At 35.6% G+C, this 20790-nt stretch overlaps 1 protein-coding gene across 2 annotated transcripts in view; it reads left to right on the forward strand.

The window, feature by feature from the left end:
- NAA35 (N-alpha-acetyltransferase 35, NatC auxiliary subunit) overlaps nt 1-20790 on the forward strand; it is a 102123-nt gene that overhangs the window by 58907 nt on the left and 22426 nt on the right. For both annotated transcript variants that reach the window (XM_052644874.1, XM_052644873.1), the window contains exons 12-15: nt 4084-4262; nt 9292-9351; nt 12577-12683; nt 19515-19581. In XM_052644874.1, coding sequence (XP_052500834.1) covers nt 4084-4262; nt 9292-9351; nt 12577-12683; nt 19515-19581 — 413 coding nt within the window. The remainder of the gene's footprint in view (nt 1-4083; nt 4263-9291; nt 9352-12576; nt 12684-19514; nt 19582-20790) is intronic.

The following is a 20790-nucleotide window of genomic DNA, read 5'->3' on the forward strand; positions in this document are numbered from 1 at the left end:
GAAATAACATGAACTTTGCCATTTTAACATTTTATGTACAATTTTATGTGCAATTCAGTGGCATTAAGTAAATTTACATTGTTGTGCAGCTGTCATCGCTGTCCATATCCAGAAGTTTTTATCTTATCGACGCAAAACTCCATACTCATTAAATAATAAATCTTCATTTCCCCCTCTTTCAGTCCCAGACAACTACGATTCTACTTCCTGTCTCTATGAGTTTGACTATTCTAGGTACCTCATATAAGCAGAATCATACAATGTTTGTCCTTTTGTGTTTGGTTTACTTCACATAGCATAATGTTATGATTTTATAAAGGGAAGTCAAGAAGCACAGTACAATATTAACCTCGGCAGCTTCTGCATTGTTTTCTAGAATTGTTTTCAACTTCAGGGCATGGAAAACTTACTTCTGTAAGTCTGACTGTAAATTGCCTGTATAACTCGGGAGAGATACGTTGTCCAAAAATGATGTAACGTCTCTGTCTCTTTTCACTTAGACACTTCCAGATCTTTGATTTTGGCATCTAATTAATTTTAAAATAACCTTTTAAGTTAAATCACAGCATATTGTTACTGTAAATCTTTTATCCACAGACCTTGTGCTAATTGTAATACTTTTATGCTATTGATAATGAAGGTCAATTTTCTAGCAAGAACTTTAGCAACTAAAACACTCTAAACCAATATGCCATAATATTTTGAATATAGTAATTATACTTTATTATTTTATCCTTATAAGAGTTCTGGTATAAAGGGAAGTGTTTTAACTGGAAAACCAAGGTAATTTTTGTACACCTACAGACTTGTAAAATCAGAAGAGACTCTAGAAGTTGACTTGTTGGATCTGTATCTAGTTTAATTCAGGAAATCTTTCCTGAGCATAGTACACATTGAGTAGAAAGTGATATGAATTTGCTTCTTTTCTGGGTTCATTTAGTAAGGGTTATCTAGGCTATTTTAGTGAGAAGCGTTTAGTGGGAAAATGTTAGAGCAGTTTATTCTGGGGGATCACGGTTGGGTGTGTTGAAACTAACTTTCTGTACTTTGTGTTGTCATGAAGTCAGATGCAAACTCCAGCTTGGTTTTTATCCCTGCTCCTCCTCCACCTTTAGTATACATTGAATAAAAAGCTTTGATCTCTTATTACATCTCAGTTCTTATGCTCTTTTCTAGTTAGGCAAGTTACTGTGTGTTGTATAGGATAGTTACAGAGTCCCTAGGCATGAGATTCACCAAACAGCTGAGACTTAAAAATAGCTACTAGGAACTACTTTAACACTTAACACTTTAATACTTAACTATTAATTAGGACTATGTCCAAAAACATGTGGTGGGGAGGAGAGGATTTAAATGTGTGTAGAGAATAGAGAGAAGCATGCAGATCTGATTTCTGTGCCTAGGGATTTTGTCCCCAACTCTATTTATATGCATCTATTTTTACTTCTGAGTTCCAATAAATTATCACTTGGAAAAATTGTAGCTCCCTAAGGGAAAAAGAAAAGGAGCCATTTTATCTGTCCTCCATGCCTTTAATATGCTTGGAATACTTTGTGCTGATTAATATTTTCGTTTGTTAGCTCTTTTCTTAGACTTCTATGAAATTGTTCATCTAATTTTTACATGAATAAGATGCTCCTATTACATTCTGAATTTATTCTCACTAAATTATAGTTGCTATTTATGTTCCTCTAGACCAGTGTTTCTCAACTGGGGCTTCCCAGGGACATCTGGCAATGTCTGGATCCTTTTCACAATTAGGAGGTTACTACTGGCTATGGTTTTTCCAGTGGTCATATATGGATGTGAGAGTTGGACTATAAAGAAAGCTGAGCGCCAAAGAATTGATGCTTTTGAACTGTGGTGTTGGAGAAGACTCTTGAGAGTCCCTTGGCCTGAAAGGAGATCCAACCAGTCCATCCTAAAGGAGATCAGTCCTGGGTGTTCATTGGAAGGCCTGATGGTGAAGCTAAAACTTCGATACTTCGGCCACCTGATGCAAAGAGCTGGCTCATTTGAAAAGACCCTGGATGCTGGGAAAGATTGAGGGCAGGAGGAAAAGGGGACGATAGAGGATGAGATGGTTGGATGGCATCACTCAATGGACATGGGTTTGGGTGGACTCCGGGAATTGCGGTTTATGGGGTCACAAAGAGTCAGACACAACTGAGCGACTGAACTCAACTGAACTGGTATTTAGAGGGCAGTCAGGAATGCTGCTTAGCATCATCTGTGCAGGACAGCTTAGTTAGTTTCAAAAGTTAATACTGTTTTATATTGCACTTTTTGTTTGTATAAAATTGAATTCAGAATATATCGTATTTGTTATCCATTTCCCATTAATATTTACTTCTTTCCATATAAATTTTCATGAGTGGCTATTATCTGTTTATCTTCTATTTGTGGTTTAAGCCTAAAAATAAATGTTTTAAGAATAAAGGCATATTCCTGGGTAATCATTTTAGGTGCATATGAGAATACTTTGAGAGAAAATCAGTAATAGAGCATTTAAGTATCTGGATTCTGTGCATTTATCATTAAAGTCTGAAATGTATTCATATTTATATGGTAAAGAAGCTTCTTACAGCATCATTACTACTGCTTTTACCTTAGTTCTCAATGAAATAATATAAATCAGAAGTTCAAACTGTTATAATGGTAGCAGCCTTTTGTTTTATTTTGAGCATGTACATCTTGTCATTCAGCAAACAAGTATCCAGTGTCTGTTATGAGCCAGGTGTTTAGTGTATGGAATCCAACCCTGTTCTGGCTTTCAAAAGAACTTGGACAAATGCTATAATCCCACGTAGACAGTATAATAGTGTAATTACAAAGAAGTGTGTGTGTGTGTGTGTGTGTGTGTGTGTGTGTGTATATATATATTATATATACATCATTGGACGGACCAATGTTGAGAGAGAATTCAGGCTATATCAAGTTCAGGTTAAGAAGAAAGGGGTAGGTTTTACAGTAGAATAATTTGTATAAGTAAAGAGGTGTAAAAGAATATGACACGGTGCTTGCTTATATCATATATTGCTTAGGAAATGGGGAGGTTTAAAAGATGATTTTCAGGGGGTTCCCAGATGGTTCAGTAGGTAAAGAATCTGCTTGCAATTCAGGAAAAGATGATTTTCAAACAAAGATAAAACCATGATTCTCATACAGATAAAAAAGTAAATGTGGGTTAAGGATTTTGTTTAACTCATTCAATGACATAACCAGACATGAAAAGTTTTAAAACACATTTTTATGGAGTAGTGGAATACTGAAATAAATTATAAATAGGTAAAACTTTTTTCTGTAGAGTGAAACAGAATTTCATATTTATCAGTTACCTACAATTTCTAGCTGTGTAAAATAACTCCCATAGAATCAATCTGACAATGCATACTTCATTGGAGTACAAATTTTTTTTCTATGAAAGTGGCAGGAAATTTCAAGCTAAAGACTTCATTGGAGCTTTGTACTAGTGTGAAAAGTGGAATCACCAGAGGACAGAGTGGGAGAGAGAAAGTTTCCCTTAGGTCTCGTGTGATATGTTATTTTCATTGTGAGTTTATGGAATCGCATCTCAGTGCCAAATGCATTCCAGACTCATGGGGATGGAGTGCACCTGTTCTCTTCTGCTTTGCATTGCTATGTAGTCCAGTGTGAATTGATTCTGCAGTCCAGAAACTGAAAGGAAGACAAGCCTCCATTTGTGTTCCCATTTGAAACCTTTATTCACAGTCTCATAGTTAATACACCATTGCCCTTTTATTTTATTTATTTTGAGAGAATATGTTAACTCATTTTATCCCACTCTTGGCTTGGAGTTAATTTTGAGGTCGAAACCTCTCTCTGTCACCAATACCACCACTGTGTAGGAAGGAAGTATAATTTTAGGTTGTTAAATCTGCTTATTTCCTTTAAAAAACATGTGTAAAGATACATTAATTGTAAATTATAAAATCCCTTTAGAGGATACTGTGATAAGAATTTAGAGATGCTTTGAAACTGACATTTTTCTTTTGTATTTAAGCAGTATTTGAGGTTAAAATTCATAGAAATATTGAAAATGTTAACTTTTTTCCTTTGCAGATCATCCCATTATGATGGGTTTTGAGCCACTTGTTAACCAGAGACTACTTCCACCCACCTTCCCTCGATATGCAAAAATAATAAAAAGAGAAGAAATGGTCAACTATTTTGCAAGATTGATAGATAGAATAAAAACTGTCTGTGAGGTGGTCAATTTAACAAATTTACATTGTATCTTGGTAAGTACAAATCAAGTCTCTATTCTGGAATATAGCTTTGATTTAATAGCAGAATAGCTTATTATGTTTTATTAGACACCCTTGCAAGGGTAAATAATGCTCCTCACCTATTAGCTGTGATATCTGGAGAATTAAGTGTTTGTGTATATTATTTTTCTTTCTGTATTTAATCCTTAAGGATTTTATGCTACCCGTTCTAGAGATTAAGAACCTAAAATGTGGAGAAGTTAGGTAATTCACTCAAACTTAAAGAATGGCAGTTTGAACCCTCAATTCTATGCTAAACCTTTCATATAAAAAAATGTTTGTTAATGTATACATATATATGCATATGTATGTTTTCTCATAAAAAATTGAGTGATAGTAACTTGCTTTTTTATCAGTAATCTCTATCTTGAATATGTTTTCATGTCAATAAATAATATACAAATAACAGATACCAAAATATTAATTACAACTACTTATAAATATATAAATAGTGGAAAGCTATATGATAGTTTGTTTTTTGCATTTTTTCTGCATTTTCAGTGTTTTTTGGTATTTTGCATATAGGGCAGAAACAATGGTAAGGGGGAGAATAGTGATATTAGTGAAGGAAAGTCCATATATTGGGAACCCATATGATGATACTTTTGACAGGTATGGGGTAATAAGATATATACCTAGTTTAAATGAGGTAAGTAATGGACTATATAGAATATATCCTGTTAGGAATGTGCACTAGGAATAAGAAATTGAGTACAAACTGTGATAGAGAGTATACATACATTCACACATACATACATTCAGCCAGTGTGCTTTTTTTTTTTTGTGCTAATATATACAGTGATGAGCAAAAGTATATCATCCATCTTGTCATGGGGCTGTAATGTGCTATAGAAATTGATCAAATAAATCACATGAATGTTCATAAAATTACAACCCAGTATAAGCAGTATGAGGGAAAGGAACTGGGAGCTATAACATACAGCATATAATGAAGGAATTGACCTAAATGATCAGAGAAGGCCTTTTTAAAGAAGTGATGGTGAAGCTAAGATCTGACAGGTACATTTCATGCAGGGATAGCATAATAAAGGACAGAAATGTAAAGACCTGACAGAAGCAGAAGAATTTTAAAAGGTGGCAGGAATACACAGAAGAACTGTACAAGAAAGATCTTAATCACACAGATAGCCACGGTGCTGTGGTCACTCACCCACCTACAGTCTAAAATCCTAGAGTCTAAAGTCAAGTCAGCCATAGGAAGCATTGCCACAAATAAGGCTAGTGGAGGTAATGGAATTCCAGTTGAGCTATTTCAGATCCTAAAAGATGATGCTGTTAACGTGCTGCAGTCAGTATAAGGACTGCAAAAGGTCAGTTTTCATTCCGACCCCAAAGAAGGACAGTGCCAAAGAATGTACAAACTGCCATACAGTTGTGCTCATTTCACGTACTAGTATGGTTATGCTTAAAATCCAAGCTAGGCTTCAGCAGTATGTGAACTGAGAACTTCTAGATGTCCAAGCTGAGTTTAGAAAAGGCAGAGGAACCATAGATCAAATTGCCAACATTCGTAGGCTCATAAAGCAAAGGGAATTCCAGAAAAACATCTAATTCTGCTTTACTGACTACACCAAAGCCTTTGGCTGTGTGGATCATGACAACTATGGAAAATTCTTAGAGATGGGAATACCAGACCACGTTACCTGTCTCCTGAGAAATCTCTATGCAGGTCAAGAAGCAACAGTTAGAGAACCTTACATGGAACGATAGACTGGTTCAAAATTGGGAAAAGAATACAAGTGAAAGGAGTACAAGAAGACTGTATATTGTACTCTGTTCATTTAACTTCTGTGCAGAGTACTTCATGCAAAATGCCGGGCTGGGTGAGTTACAAGCTGGAATCAAGATTGCTAGGAGAAATATCAACAACCTCAGTTATACAGATAATTCCACCCTAATGGCAAAAAGTGAGGAGGAACTAAAGAGCCTCTTGATGAGGGTGAAAGAGGACAGTGAAAAAGCTGCCTTAAAATTCAACATTCCAAAAACTAAGATCATGGCATCTGTCCCATCACTTCATGGCAAATAGATGGGGGGAAAGTGGAAGCATTGACAGATTTTATTTTCTTGGGCTCCGAAATCACCGTGAACAGTGACTGCAACCATGAAATTTAAAAACGCTTTCTCCTTGGAAGGAAAGCTATGGTGAGCCTAGGCAGCATATTACAAAGCAGAGACATCTCTTGGCTGACAAAGGTCCATATAATCGAAGTTAGGGTTTTTCCAGTAGTCATGTATGGATATGAGAGTTGGACTATGAAGAAGGCTGCACTCTGAAGAATTGATGCCTTCGAATTGCGGTGCTGGGGAAGACTCTTGAGAGTCTCTTAGACTGCAAGGAGATCAAACCAGTCAATCATAAAGGAAATCACCCCTGAATATTCATTGGAAGGATTGCTGAAGCTGAAGCTCAATATTTTGGCCACCTGATGGAAAGAGCAGACTCATTGGAAAAGATCCTGATGCTGAGAAAGATTGAAGGCAAAAGGAGAAGAGGGCAGCAGAGGATGAGGTGGTTAGAGATAGCATCACTGACTCAGTGGACATGAATCTGAGTAAACTCTTGAGAGGTAGTGAAGAACAGAGAATCCTGGTATGCTGCAGTCCAGTGGGTCACAAAGAGTCAGACACAACTTAGCTACTGAATAACAGCAGAGTAAACACAGTGAGATAAATAAGGAAATCATTACCACAGTCCAAGATAGAAAGGATTGTCACTTGGACTGGAAGGATGGCAGGGAGATGATGAGATTGTCATTGTTACAGCTGTCTGTGAGCGAAAAGGCTTCCCTGATAGCTCAGTTGGTAAAGAGTCTGCCTGCAGTGCAGGAGACACTGGTTCTATTCCTGTATCGGGAAAATCTGCTGGAGACGGGATAGGCTACCCATTCCAGTATTCTTGGGCTTCCTTTGTGGCTCAGCTGGTAAAGAATCCACCTGCAATGCGGGAGACCTGGGTGCAATCCCTGGGTTGGGAAGATCCCCTGGAGAGGGGAAAGGCTACCCACCCCAGTATTCTGGTCTGGAGAATTCCAAGGACTGTGTAGTCCATAGTGAGTTAAGTTGATAGAATATTGGTTGATGAGTTAAATATGGGGCGTGAAAGAGCTCTCAGTAAGTTCTCTAGGCTTCTGCCTTGCAAGTCTGCATGCATATTTGGTGCTGTTCACTCAAAGGGGGAAATTCTCTAAGGAACTTGAGAGTCAAATGGGGGTCTTAGGGAAGAAAGTTTGAGGTATATTTAAAATATTTAAGTAGAGATATTGAACAGATAATGACTTATGGGTAGGATTTAGAGATCTGTGCTTAAGAGTTAAAATTTTAGAATTATTACAGTATAGATAGTAATTGAAGCATGAGTGTTTATGTTTTAATATTTATGAGGAGAAGAGTATATAGATTAAGAAAAGAAGGTTGTCTGAAACTAAACTTTGAATCTACAGAACTGAGAAGTACCCAGAGGAAGAAACATGTGGAAGTCATTTAAAGATTTTTCAAGGAGGAAGTCATGCTGTTGAATAATTGAATGAAGGAGATAAATAAGGTCCAAACTCAGTGTCCTTTGAAGTTGGTAATGGGGGGCAAGTGGTACCTAGAGCAAAGAATCAGGTTACATGTGTTGAAGAGGAGTAGAGATGGTGGGTATAGCCAACTTCTTCAGAAAGTTTGGCTGAGAAGACAGCAATTGAGAGGAAAATGTGGGATCGTGTGATAATCTTTTCTTTTTAAAGATGAGAGAAGTGAGTATTTAAATGAAAATGGGAATGATCTGGTAAAGCGGAGGAATTTTAATATCTAGGAGAGCAAAATATGGATAGTTGACAGTGTGATGATTGTGAAAAAGCCAAAGGAATGAGATCCTTTTATACAGGTGTAGGATATCTGTTGTTAAAATAGACAACTAAAGGATCTGGGTAAAGTTGTGTATAGAGTTAGTTTAGAGGCTAAAGTTGAGGAATTTTCTGTGGTATAAATTATTTTAATTTTCTTTGTAATATAAAATAGTAGCATTTCTCTCTGATGCAGAATATTCACTTTGAGGAGTGTGGGCAAGGTGTAAAAATTGTGAGAAAAGTGAATAAATTCAGTTAGCTTGATTACTTGGTATTTATTTCTATGAAGTAGGAAATAAACCTCTGTCTTTAGTTAGTAAATTAGTATTGATACTATTATTTTCATGATATAAAAATTTAATGTTGGTATCTACATAATAACTATTATTCATCAGTTTGTTAAAATAATTTTTTTTAGGCTCTAAAATTATCCATTGTTCCATTTGTGTTGTTTTTGTTGTTTAGTTGCTAAGTTGTATCCAGCTGTTTTGCAGCCAAATGGACTGTAGCCCAACCAGGCTTTGTCCATGGGATTTCCCAGACAAGAATACTGGAGTGGGTTGCCATTCTTCCTGCAGTGGGTCTTCCCAACGCAGGGATCAAACTTCCATCTCCTACACTGGCAGGCAGATTCTTAACCACCAGACTGCGAAGGCAGTCCCAAGCTGGGAGGCATTTTGATACAAAACGAACTCTTCCTTGACCTGACAGACTCCCAGTCTCTCAAGAGCCGCAGTACATCATGTTCCTAATACCTTTTGTTGTTGTTTAGTCACTAAGTCATGTCCAACTCTTTGTGACTCCATGGGCTGTAGGTTGCCAGGCTCCTCTGTCCATGGGATTTTCCAGGCCAGAATACTATAGTTGGTTGCCATTTGTTTCTCCGGGGGCTCTCTTCAACCCAGGGGTCAAACTCCTGTCTCCTGCTTTGGCAGGTGGCTTCTTTGCAGCCAAACCACCAAGGAAGCCCATTCCATTCATACGAGTAGACAATTCTTATAGAAATGATCATTAGCAATCTGTCTTATTTTAATTTTGATAGTGTATCATTCCCAGAAGATCTAGTAAAAATTACACTCTATATGCAAGCATTTTCGACTTTTATTTAATCTATTAATGACATTACTTTTCTTCTGTGTATCTTTTAGGATTTTTTCTGTGAATTTAGTGAACAATCACCTTGTGTTCTTTCAAGATCTCTGTTACAAGTAAGTTCCACTTAGTATCAAAATAGTTTTTTAAACAGCAAATAATGGGTATTGACATTGTTTTATTTATTATGAAATAAAAGGTGGATGCTTCTAAAGGGATTCCATGGTTAGTGTTATATTTTTGGAATAGAAGTATTGAGTTATAGTGTTAGACATTCATTAAGATCATAGTCTGGGCCAGAAAACAAATCTTAGTAAGAGAAAAAAAATTGAAATCATAGAAAGTATGCTCTCTGACTATTTTGGAATTAAACTAGTAATCAGTAACAGATGTATCTGGAAAATTTTCCAAGTGTTTGAAAATTAACACACTTCTAAAGAACCTGTGAGTCAAGGAGGAAGTGTTGATGGTAATTAGAAATTATTGTGAACTGAATGAAAATGAAAATATATCGGACTTTGTGGGATACAGTTAAAGCAGTACTTAGAGAGTATAGAACTAAATGTTTATATGAAAGAAAGGTCAGAAATTATAATTTAAGCTTCTACTTTAAAAATATAGAAAAAGAAGAGCAAATCGAACTAGAAACAAGCAGCAGAAAATAAAGATAAGAGCAGAAATGTGTAAAATAGGAAAGAGACAAATAACAGATAAAATCATTACAGCCAAGAGCTGGTTCTAAAATTGATGAATCTCTATCAAGACAGACCAAGAATAAAAAAAGATACAGATAAATAATATTAGGAATTATTATATATCCTAAACAAATTAAAAGGGTAATATAGAATATTCTAAATAACTCTATATCCATAAATGAAAAACTTAAGTGAAATGGACCAGTTCAGTGAGGGACACTACCAGTGCCCCTTCAAGAAGTAGACAATTTGAATACTCCTGTATCAATCTGAGAAATTGTGTTCACAGTTAAAAGTCTTTAAACAAAACTCCAGGCCAGTTCTACACACAGACTCTTCCAGAAAATAGAAGAGGCAAGCACACATCACATGAGGCCTGCATTGCCTCAATACCAAAACCAGACAGAGACATTTCAGGCTTAGAAAACTATAGACCTATATCCCTTAAAAACATAAGAATTAGAGTATTACCAAAGCCTCTTGATGAAAGTGAAAGAGGAGAGTGAAAAAGTTGGCTTAAAGCTCAACATTCAGAAAACGCAGATCATGGCATCCAATCCTATCACTTCATGGCAAATAGATGGGGAAACAGTGGAAACGGTGTCAGACTTTATTTTTCTGGGCTCCAAAATCACTGCAGGTGGTGATTGCAGCCGTGAAATTAAAAGACGCTTACTCCTTGGAAAGAAAGTTATAACCAACCTAGATAGCTTATTCAAAAGCAGAGACATTACTTTGCCAACAAAGGTCCCTCTAGTCAAGGCTATGGTTTTCCAGTAGTCATGTATGGATGTGAGAGTTGGACTGTGAAGAAGGCTGAGCGCCAAAGAATTGATGCTTTTGAACTGTGATGTTGGAGAAGACTCTTGAGAGTCCCTTAGACTGCAAGGAGATCCAACCAGTCCATCCTAAAGGAGATCAGTCCTGGGTGTTCATTGGAAGGACTGATGCTAAAGCTGAAACTCTAATACTTTGGCCACCTCATGCGAAGAGTTGACTCATTAGAAAAGACTCTGATGCTGGGAGAGATTGGAGGCAGGAGGAGAAGGGGATGACAGAGGATGAGATGGCTGGATGGCATTACCGACTTGATGGATATGAGTTTGAGTGAACTCCGGGAGTTGGTGATGGACAGGGAGGCCTGGCGTGCTGCGATTCATGGGGTCGCAAAGAGTCGGACACGACTGAGTGACTGAACTGAGATCAAATCTACTAATGTATAAAAAAAGAAAATACATTATAATCAAGTGCATTTTATCACAGGAATGCAAGCCTGGCTCAATGTTTAAAGTATAATTTACCATATAATATAAAGTCTCAATAGATTCAGGATATCTATTTGACAAAATCAGCATCCATTCATGATGTTGCAAAACTCTCAGCAAAACTAGGAAGAGAACTTCTTTAATCTGATAAAGAGCATGTGCAAAAAACCTATAGCTAACATCACACTTAATGATGAAAGAGTAAGTTATTTTCTCCTTTGATTGGGAAGAAAGCAAGGATGTCCAGTCTCATCACTCCACTTTACTCAATGTGGTACTGGAAGTCTTAGCCAATGAAAAGAGGCATGAAAAGAAATAAAAGACATATATTTGAGAAAGTAAGAAATAATATTTCTTTATAGACAGCATGATTATCTATGTAGAGTACCAAGGAATCTACAAAGAAGTTCCTAGACCTGATAGATAAGTTTTACAAAATCAGAGGATATGATACCACTGTACAGAAAGCAGTTGTATTTCTATATACTTGCAATGAACAATGCAAACCAAAAACTTTAAAGCAGTACTATTTATATTAAACCTCAAGAATGAAGTACGTAGAGGTAAGTCCAGCACCTGTTTGGAGAACCTGTATACTAAAAAACTACAAAGTAATAATGAAAGACATCAAAGGAGGCTTAAATAAATAGATATGTCTTATTTGTGAATTGGAAGAATTGATGTTTTTTTAAGATGTCAGTTCTCCCCCGAAATTAATCTACAGATTCAAAGCAATCTCAAAATTATAGCAGAAGTTTTTGTAGATGTCAACAAGCTACTTCTAAAATTTATATAGAAAGGCAAAGGAACTAGTACAGCCAAAACAAATTATTATCACTGTATGTTGAATTGAATGAAAGTGAAAATATATCAGACTTCGTGGGATTGTAAATAATAATAATATTATTATTGTAAATAACGATGTATTTTAATAACTCATTATTTTAGATACATTTCTTTCACTTTCAGAAAGTTTTTATGTATTCCAAAGTATGTATTTGAGATAGGTTATCAACTGGCTTGATATTAATAACCATTAAATATTTCATAATTTATGAAACCTTTTCTTGTATGTTGGCTCATTTGACATATTCAGACATGTCATTTCATTTTCACTAGTTCAATATTACTACCCTTGACTTGAAAGATTTTTTTTCCTGCACATTTCTTCTCCTGCGTAAAAATACTCTTAAATAGGGATTAAGTAGTACCCATATGGAAGCAGTGATTTATAAAAATTTTCTACTGGCTTTTTACATTTTAATCTCTTATATTCTGTGACATTTAAAAGAAGTATGTTTATGTCACAGTAATGAAAAATACATGTACAGTATGTCAAGATTGTGACAGCATTACTAATATATATAACATTTGTTTTAAGACCACTTTCCTGGTGGATAACAAAAAGGTCTTTGGAATCCATCTCATGCAAGACATGGTGAAAGATGCTCTTCGGTCTTTTGTCAGTCCTCCGGTGCTCTCCCCAAAGTAAGTATCATAAGACATTGTATAGCCTGTATGTTTCTTAAAAGCCCAAATTCTCTGTGCTCCTTTATGGCAAAGATATACAAACAGTTGGATTCAAGTCTCCATGTAAAAAAAAATTACTCTTATTGTAAAATTAATTGATTTCTGCTACATATTATGTAAATTTAAATTGAGGTTTTCTGAAGTTGATACTGGGTCCAGTATGAGAAGAAAAGCTTACAAGGACTTGTCAGAAATTTAGCAAGTTGTATTGACCCTTATTATGTGCAAAGCACTGTGCTAAGTAGACACTTTGGGAAATAATTATAAAAAGATAAGATTTCCTCTCAATAATTTTGAGTCTAGATAGAAATAGAAAGTGCTGATAACTGATCCTTAATTATATGCTGGTAGAGTCATTTCCCCAAATTATGCTGCCATAAAAAGCTGGAAGGATCGTTTGAATTGGCCTTTTGGAAAAGAACGTCAACTTTATTGACCTTTCCCTTGAGAAAAGAAGAAAGGAGATGTTATTTCTTAGGAAAGAAACCAGCATTTGTTAAGATATAGTGTGTGAAATCACATATTTTAAAGAAAGTTAGTGGTTCAGCATTCAATTTGTTGAATAAATCGTGCCACGTTTCACATAAAACTCTGGTAGTGTCCTGTCTTAGGTTGGTTCTCCAGAAGCTGATCCTGACAAAAAGATTCGTGCCAGTGTAATTTAGAAGGTAATTCCAGGAGAACTTTCAGGTTTGTAGGCAGGTGGGACATGAACAGGAAGAAAGCCATGTAGTGGTGTGCTTTACAGTTGGTTGTTGCTGTTCAGTCACAGAGTCCTGTTTGACTCTTCGCGACACGATAGACTGTGGCACGCCTAGCTCCTCTATCCTCCATTATCTCCCAGAGTTTGCTCAGATTCATATGCATTGAGTCGGTGATGCTATCTAACCATCTCATCCTTTGCCATCCCCTTCTCCCTTTGCCTTCAGCCTTTCCCAGCATCAGGGTCTTTTCCAGTGAGTCAGCTCTTCCCATCAAGTGGCCAAAGTATTAGAGCTTCAGTTTCAGCAGCAGTCCTTCCAGTGCACATCCAGGGTTGATTTCCTTTAGGATTGACAAGTTTTATCTCCTTGCCGTCCAAGGGACTCTTAGGAGTCTTCTCCAGCACCACAGTTGAAAGCATCAGACTTCTTTATAGGCCAATTCTCACATCTGTACATGACTACTGGTAAAAAAAACCATAGCTTTGATTATATGGACCTTTGTCAGCAAAGTGATATGTCTGCTTTTTAGTGCGCTGTCTAGGTTTTTCATAGCTTTCTCTTCCAAGGAGCATGCGTCTTTTCATTTCATGGCTGTCACCGTTGGCAGTGATTTTGGAGCCCAAGAAAATCTGTCACTGTTTCCACTCTTCCCCCTTTTATTTGCCATGAAGTGATGGGACTGGACTCCATGATGTTAGCTTTTTAATGTTGAGCGTTTTCACTCTCCTCTTGCACTTTCATCCAGAGGCTCTTTAGGTTCTCTTCACTTTCTACCATTTAAGTGATATTATCTGCATATTTGAGGTTGTTGATATTTCTCCCAGCAATCTTGACACCAGTTTTATGATTTATCCAGCCCAGTGAAGTACTCTGCATATAAGTTAAATAAGCAGGGTGACCGTATACAACCTTGTACTCCTTTTCCAATTTTGAACCAGTCCATTGTTCCTTGTATGATTGTAACTGTTGCTTTTTGACCCTCATACTGGTTTCTCAGGAGACAGGTAAGGTGGTCTGGTATCCCCATCTCTTTAAGAATTTTCCACAGTTTATTGTGATCCACACAGTCAAAGGCATTGGTGTAATCAGTAAAGAAGAAGTAGTTGTTTTTCTGGAGTCCCCTTGCTTTCTTTATAATCCTACAAATGTTGGCAATATAATCTCTGGTTCCTCTGCCTTTTCTAAACCCAGCTTGTATGTGTAGAAGTTCTCAGTTCACATACTGCTGAAGCCTAGCATGAAGGATTTTAAGCATAACCTTGCTAGCATATGCGATGAATGCAATTGTACAGTAGTTTGAACATTTTTTGGCATTGCCCTTCTTTAGGATTGGAATGAAAACCGACCTTTCCAATCCTGTGACCACTGCTGAGTTTTCCAAATTTGCTGACATATTGAGTGCCTCACTTTGACAGCATCATTTTTTAGGGTTTTAAATAACTCAGCTGGAACTCATTTTGATGACCATCATCATAGTTATCTTTGTGTATAAGATATATACATAGATGATTTTATATATACATGGGATCATATTAAACAGTTATTTTTACTATGAACATTTAATTATTTTTTCTGGATTTAAGTCAAAAGTTTAATTTTAAAATGTATTTATAATTTTTCTACTCAAAAGTAATCATAACTTTATATCTCAAAGTACATAGTTAATTCTTTTTAATGGCTGCCAAATGTTTCATAATATGCATGTGTTTTACAGAGTGAGACTACTGGGTGGGGGGGACATGTATAGTTTGAATTTTGATATATGTATTAGACTGTATTCTGAAAGATTTAACAATTTATATTTGTACTGGGAATATAAGAGAGTACCATTTTCCTTTATCCTGACCAGCAGTAGTAGGTGTTATCATTCTTTAATTTTTTCCAGTGTATATCAATGAGAAGTGATATCTCATTGTCAGTTTGAGCACTTAATATGATGTTCATTGGACATTTGGGATGGTTTTTCTGTGAATTGCCTTTCTTTTTATCCTTTACCCATGGACTTTTGTTAAATGGTTTACTTTTTCAGAAAGTTTGTAACAAATCCTTGTGTATTATGAGAGGTTAATCCTTTGTGATAGAAATTGAAGATTTTTTCCTTAATCTTTTGTCACATCAAAATGTGTAAAATGCTGTTTGAATTTTGATAAGAATTACACTGAATCTGTAGATCACTTTAAGTAGGTTGGCTATTTTAACTATTCTTCCAGTCCATGTGCCTAGAATATCTTTCCATTTATTTGTATCTTCTTCAGTGTCTTTTATCAATATCTTATAGCTTTCAGTGTGCAGGTCTTTCACCTCCTTGGTTGAATTTATTCCTAGATATTTCATTCTATTTGATGCTACTGTAAATGGAATCATTTTCTTAGTTTCTCTTTCTGATAGTTCAGTGTGACAGTTTTGTATATTAAGTTTGTATCCTGCAACTTTACTGAATTCTTGTATTAGTTCTAACAGATTTTTTTTTTTTGTAGAATCTTTAGAGTTTTCAATATGTAATATGGGGTGCTCTGCATATAGAGATCATTAAAAATTATTTTTAAATTTCTGTGATTAAATGTATCATGTATTCAGAATATGAATTGACAGACACCTGTACCACCATCCATTTTAAGCAGAGTTTTTATTAATTTTGTTTCTATAAATTCCATTACTGATAAGGTCATTGGTAAAATTAAGTATTTCATAAACACTCAATGTATGAATTACTCATATATTACACTCAGTGTGTGAATTATTGATACATTATTACATTCATACAAACACTCAATATATGAGTTAGTAAATTTTATTAATTCCCTTATTTGGTATCTGATGTTGTCAGACACGTTTCTGCATTCTAGAGAAAAAGACACACTTGGTGACAGGGAGCTTACCTTCTAATGGGAAAGACTAAATTGTGAACAAATATATAATGTCAGGTCATAAGTACTGTATAGAAAGATAAAGATGAGATGGTTCTCATAAATGGGATAGTTGTGAAAAGCCTCTTGGAAGTGGTGATATATGTGAATACACTGAGAATGAGCTATGCAAAATCAAAGGATGAAGCTTCCTGACAGTAAACAATAACTGCAAGGTCTCAGGAGTAATGCTGAGCTTTAGGTATCAAGGAGCAAGCTAATTCATTTATTAGAGATAACATCTAAGGTAGCAGTTCTCAACTGTTTTTTGTCTTTACATTCTTAAAAGAGTTTAAGGACCCAAATAGCTTTTGTTTATATTGGTCCTGTTTATTGATACCTACTATTTTAGAAACTAAAACAATACTTTAAAAATGTTTATTCTTTTTGAAAAACAGTGAACTCATTACATGTTAATAAACATATATCACATTTATAAATCACATATTGACAAATATTTTATGGGAAATAACTTTTAATTAAAATTAATGAGAAAAGTGGAATTGTTTTACATTTTTGCAAGTATCTTTCAAGCCTGTCTTAGTAGAATATAACTGAATTATTTTAACCTGCTTCTGTTTTCAGTCTGTTGCAGTATTGCTTGCCATGTAGCCTCTGGAAAAGCCATTGTACACTTATGAGAGAATGAGTGCTTTTGGCAGATAACATGTTAATATTATTATGAAAGTAGTTTTAACCTTGTGTTCCCCTCAAAAACATCTCACCAGGGAAACCTAGGCTACACTGGGAACTGATGACTATAATTTCAAATTCCCCTCCCCCACCCCATCCTTTTCTTTACTCTGGTCCTACAGTTTATGTGTCTCACCTTTATGAATACTTGTACACTTTACCCAAATATATGTGTCCATAAATAACATCAGGTTATTTAATGCTTTTAAACTTCACATAAACTTTGTCACAGTGTGTATGTCTGTATAGATATATATATATGTATCTTTTGCAACATGACTTTTTCCTTCAACATTAGAATGTTGAAATTGACCAAGTTTATCCAACAAATTTATTGTGTTAAAATCCATACTTTGTACTGAAGTTTATTTTGTTGCTTCTCTGCAGTTGAAAATTTACCTTATTTCTAATTTATCACCATTGAAATCAGTGCTGTAGTGAACATCTTTGAATTATGACTCCTTTCGCACATAAAAAAATTAATTGCTTATCATAGGCAAATGCATATTCAGCTTTACTAATTTTGTGAAATTGCTTTCAAGAATAACTCAATGAATTGTGTATGCCAGCCAACAGTGTATAAGGATTCCAGGTGCCCCATAGTCTAGGCATTATCAGACTTTTTAATTTTTGACAATATAATATATGTGAAATGTGTCTACATCTTAATTTGTGTTTTGTCTTCTCTATTTAATAATCTTTAACACTTAGATTCCACATTGTCACACTTACCGTTGTCCATTTAGAATTAATTATACAGTATGATCCTCATTATTTGCAGATTCTATATTTGTTAATATGCCTACTTGCTAGAATATATTTGTTAACCTTGAAATCATTACTCACTCTGCTCTTACCATCTTCATGGACATGTGCAAAGTAGCAAAATATTCAACTCACGCAACGCGGAAGTCAAACAAGACAACCTTCTTGTGCCTTATAGTGTAATTATTTGCCCCTGTTTTTATGCTTTTTGTTGGTGATTTTGTAGTTTCATGGCCACTGAGTTGTAGTGATATGCTGTCTAGTGTTCCTGGCACAAGAAGGCTATGGTGTGCCTTACAGAAAGATGGTGTGTTAAATACGATTTGCTCAGGCGTAAGTTCTTTGCTAATCAATTAGCAGTGTAGTTTCTATATAGTGTCTTTAAAAAGAAACACACATAAACCAAGGTTAAACATTGATCAGTTGATTAAAACATTGGGACCAGAGGCTGGAAGGACGTAATCCTGTATTTTATCCTAACAGCAGTGTTTCAGTGTTCTCTATTTCAGCATCCACAGCAAGTTTATAGAACATAATGAACACATACTGAGAATCAACTGTGTGTATAGCAGAGTTTATTGCAAGGTAGTCATCTGTTTCTTGTTCTTTTCTTTTAAAAGCTCTCTTTTGCATACTCTTGTCTTGTAGATTTTTTCCTCTGTATTCCTCATGACACCTCTCTCTTTTTGCTGTGTTGTAAGAAAGTTATTCTCTTGATCCTCAAGGCTATTGTGAACATCCTTTTACATACTAACTTTTTTAACTTGAAAAATCCTCATTTTCGGATCCAGAAAGTCCGCTTTTTTTAAGTGCTTTATTTTTGTCATCTTAAGCAATTTTCTTACCTTGGATCTTCTAGCACTTCTCTTTAGCTGCCACCTGTTTCAGGTGTCCTGCCTTTTCTTTCTTCTGGCTACTGCCTGCTCTGTCATTTTCTATCACATGATCATGATTCTGTTTTATTCTGAGGTTCTGGTCAGATTGCTCAGTTATGGCAAACACTTAGGAATAGCAAGTTGTCAGCTGCTTTCAGTGCACCAAGAAAAGTGTTTACTTCTTCCTGTCTCCTTAGGAGCAAAGGCTACTGTCCTCCTACCTCAAAAAGGGGGAAAAAAACACTTTCCATCTCTTCAGCTCTTGTATTTTCCTCCAGGGCCAGGCAGGTAACAGATCATCCCAGACGAAACAGGAAAGCCTTTCTCAGTTAAGCAGTGCTTTTAACTGAGATACGGAGCACCACAAGGACACTGGTTTGTGAGGATAGGCCATGAGGTGCTAGCAGGATGTCTAGGTGATGATTTTGCTAGTGATTGGAAATGTAGGTGTATCTTGAAAAAAACAGATTCTATACAGTATTTTTAAAATAATTACTGTTGTAAGTACAGTTCACAAGGGTACCACCTGTAGGAAAATAATGAATATTAGAGTAGGATTAGAAAAAGTAGAGCTTTAGGATTTTCTCTTTGTTGATCTTATTGGATCCAGCACTTAATTGTCCAAGTACAGAACTAAAGGAATTGGCAATATTGCACATTTATTATGTGGCTAACAAATAGTGAAATACTTCCTAATTTAATGCTAGCACTCTTCAGCTTCATGATTTATTTGTTTCCATTTTCTCATTTTTCTACCTTCCCTATGTGTTGGTAGCACCTACAGTGCTCCTTTTTGTAGGCCAAATAGTTTAATTTGAATAAAAAGAATATTATATTATCTTACAGGTGCTGCCTATATAATAATCACCAGGCTAAGGACTGTATTGACTCTTTTGTTACTCACTGTGTTCGGGTAAGAGCTACACTTTGGATCTTTGTGGTGGATACTTAAAAACTGGCATGCAAAATCATCAGTAACATTAATTTGTGCTGTTTTTCATCTAATATTTCTTATTCATTTTCGCTGAATAAGTAGGAAATTTTTGTCTCCTCTTAGACTCAAGTGGATAGCTTCATAACCTATAGTCTTCCTGTGAGATTGTTAGATACCAAGGCACCTTCTGATGCCCTCTCACCATAACCCTTGTGGACAGCAGAAACAGAATTAGCTATGACCTCATCTAAAAAGAGTTTACATTTTTTTTTTTTAAAAAAAGGACATAAAAACTCTTACTTTTGACCTTATAAATAATGAATATGGGTAACATCCCCAGGCATTTATGTTTGTACTGCTTTAATGAGCAAGATTATGTACTGTGCTTATTTGCTCAGATGTGCCCAACTCTTTGTGACCCCATGGACTATAGCCCATCAGGCTCTTCTGTACAAGGGGTTTCTCCAGGCAAGAACACTGGATGGAGTGGGTTGCCATGCCCTCTTCCAGGGAATATTCCCAATCCAGGGATGGAACCCAGGTCTCCTGCATTGCAGGCCAATGCTTTACTTTCTAAGCTACCGAGGAAGCCCAAAAATACTGGAGTGGGTAGCCTATCCCTTCTACAGGAAATCTTCCACCCAGAAATCAGACCAAGGTCTCCTGCATTGCAGATGGATTCTTTACCAGCTGAACTACCCAGGAGCAGGACTACAGTAAAATTAAAATTACCAATTTTAGATAAGATTGTGAACTTTTTTCAAATCTCAAATAACTTGGAAAAAATTAAAGCTTCCTAGTTGGTCAAATTAATTATAAATCATAACTTTTTCTAGATCTTTTTTGCCCAGTTCCATTTACTAAATGTGTGTTTGTGGGATAAGACAGCATGGTATGATGCAAGGAGAATCAATAAAAGACCAGATTTTATTTTTATTAACTACTGTTTTATCATTATCAGGCAGATCACTTTACTTTTTTATAAACTTGCCAATCTTTAAAAAATGTTAATACTGCTTTGATACCTCTTATAGGCTACTTACTGATTAAATGAGATAATAGCTGTCAAAGTATACAAATGTAAAATCATTACTATCCTTAGAGAATCTTAAAATGCTTATTTCTTAGAGCATTCCTGTCTGTTGTCTGATTTATAAACTGTTAACAGTATTTTATATGAGAATACTG

Source organism: Budorcas taxicolor, chromosome 8, assembly GCF_023091745.1.
Source record: "Budorcas taxicolor isolate Tak-1 chromosome 8, Takin1.1, whole genome shotgun sequence".
Lineage (NCBI taxonomy): Eukaryota > Metazoa > Chordata > Mammalia > Artiodactyla > Bovidae > Budorcas > Budorcas taxicolor.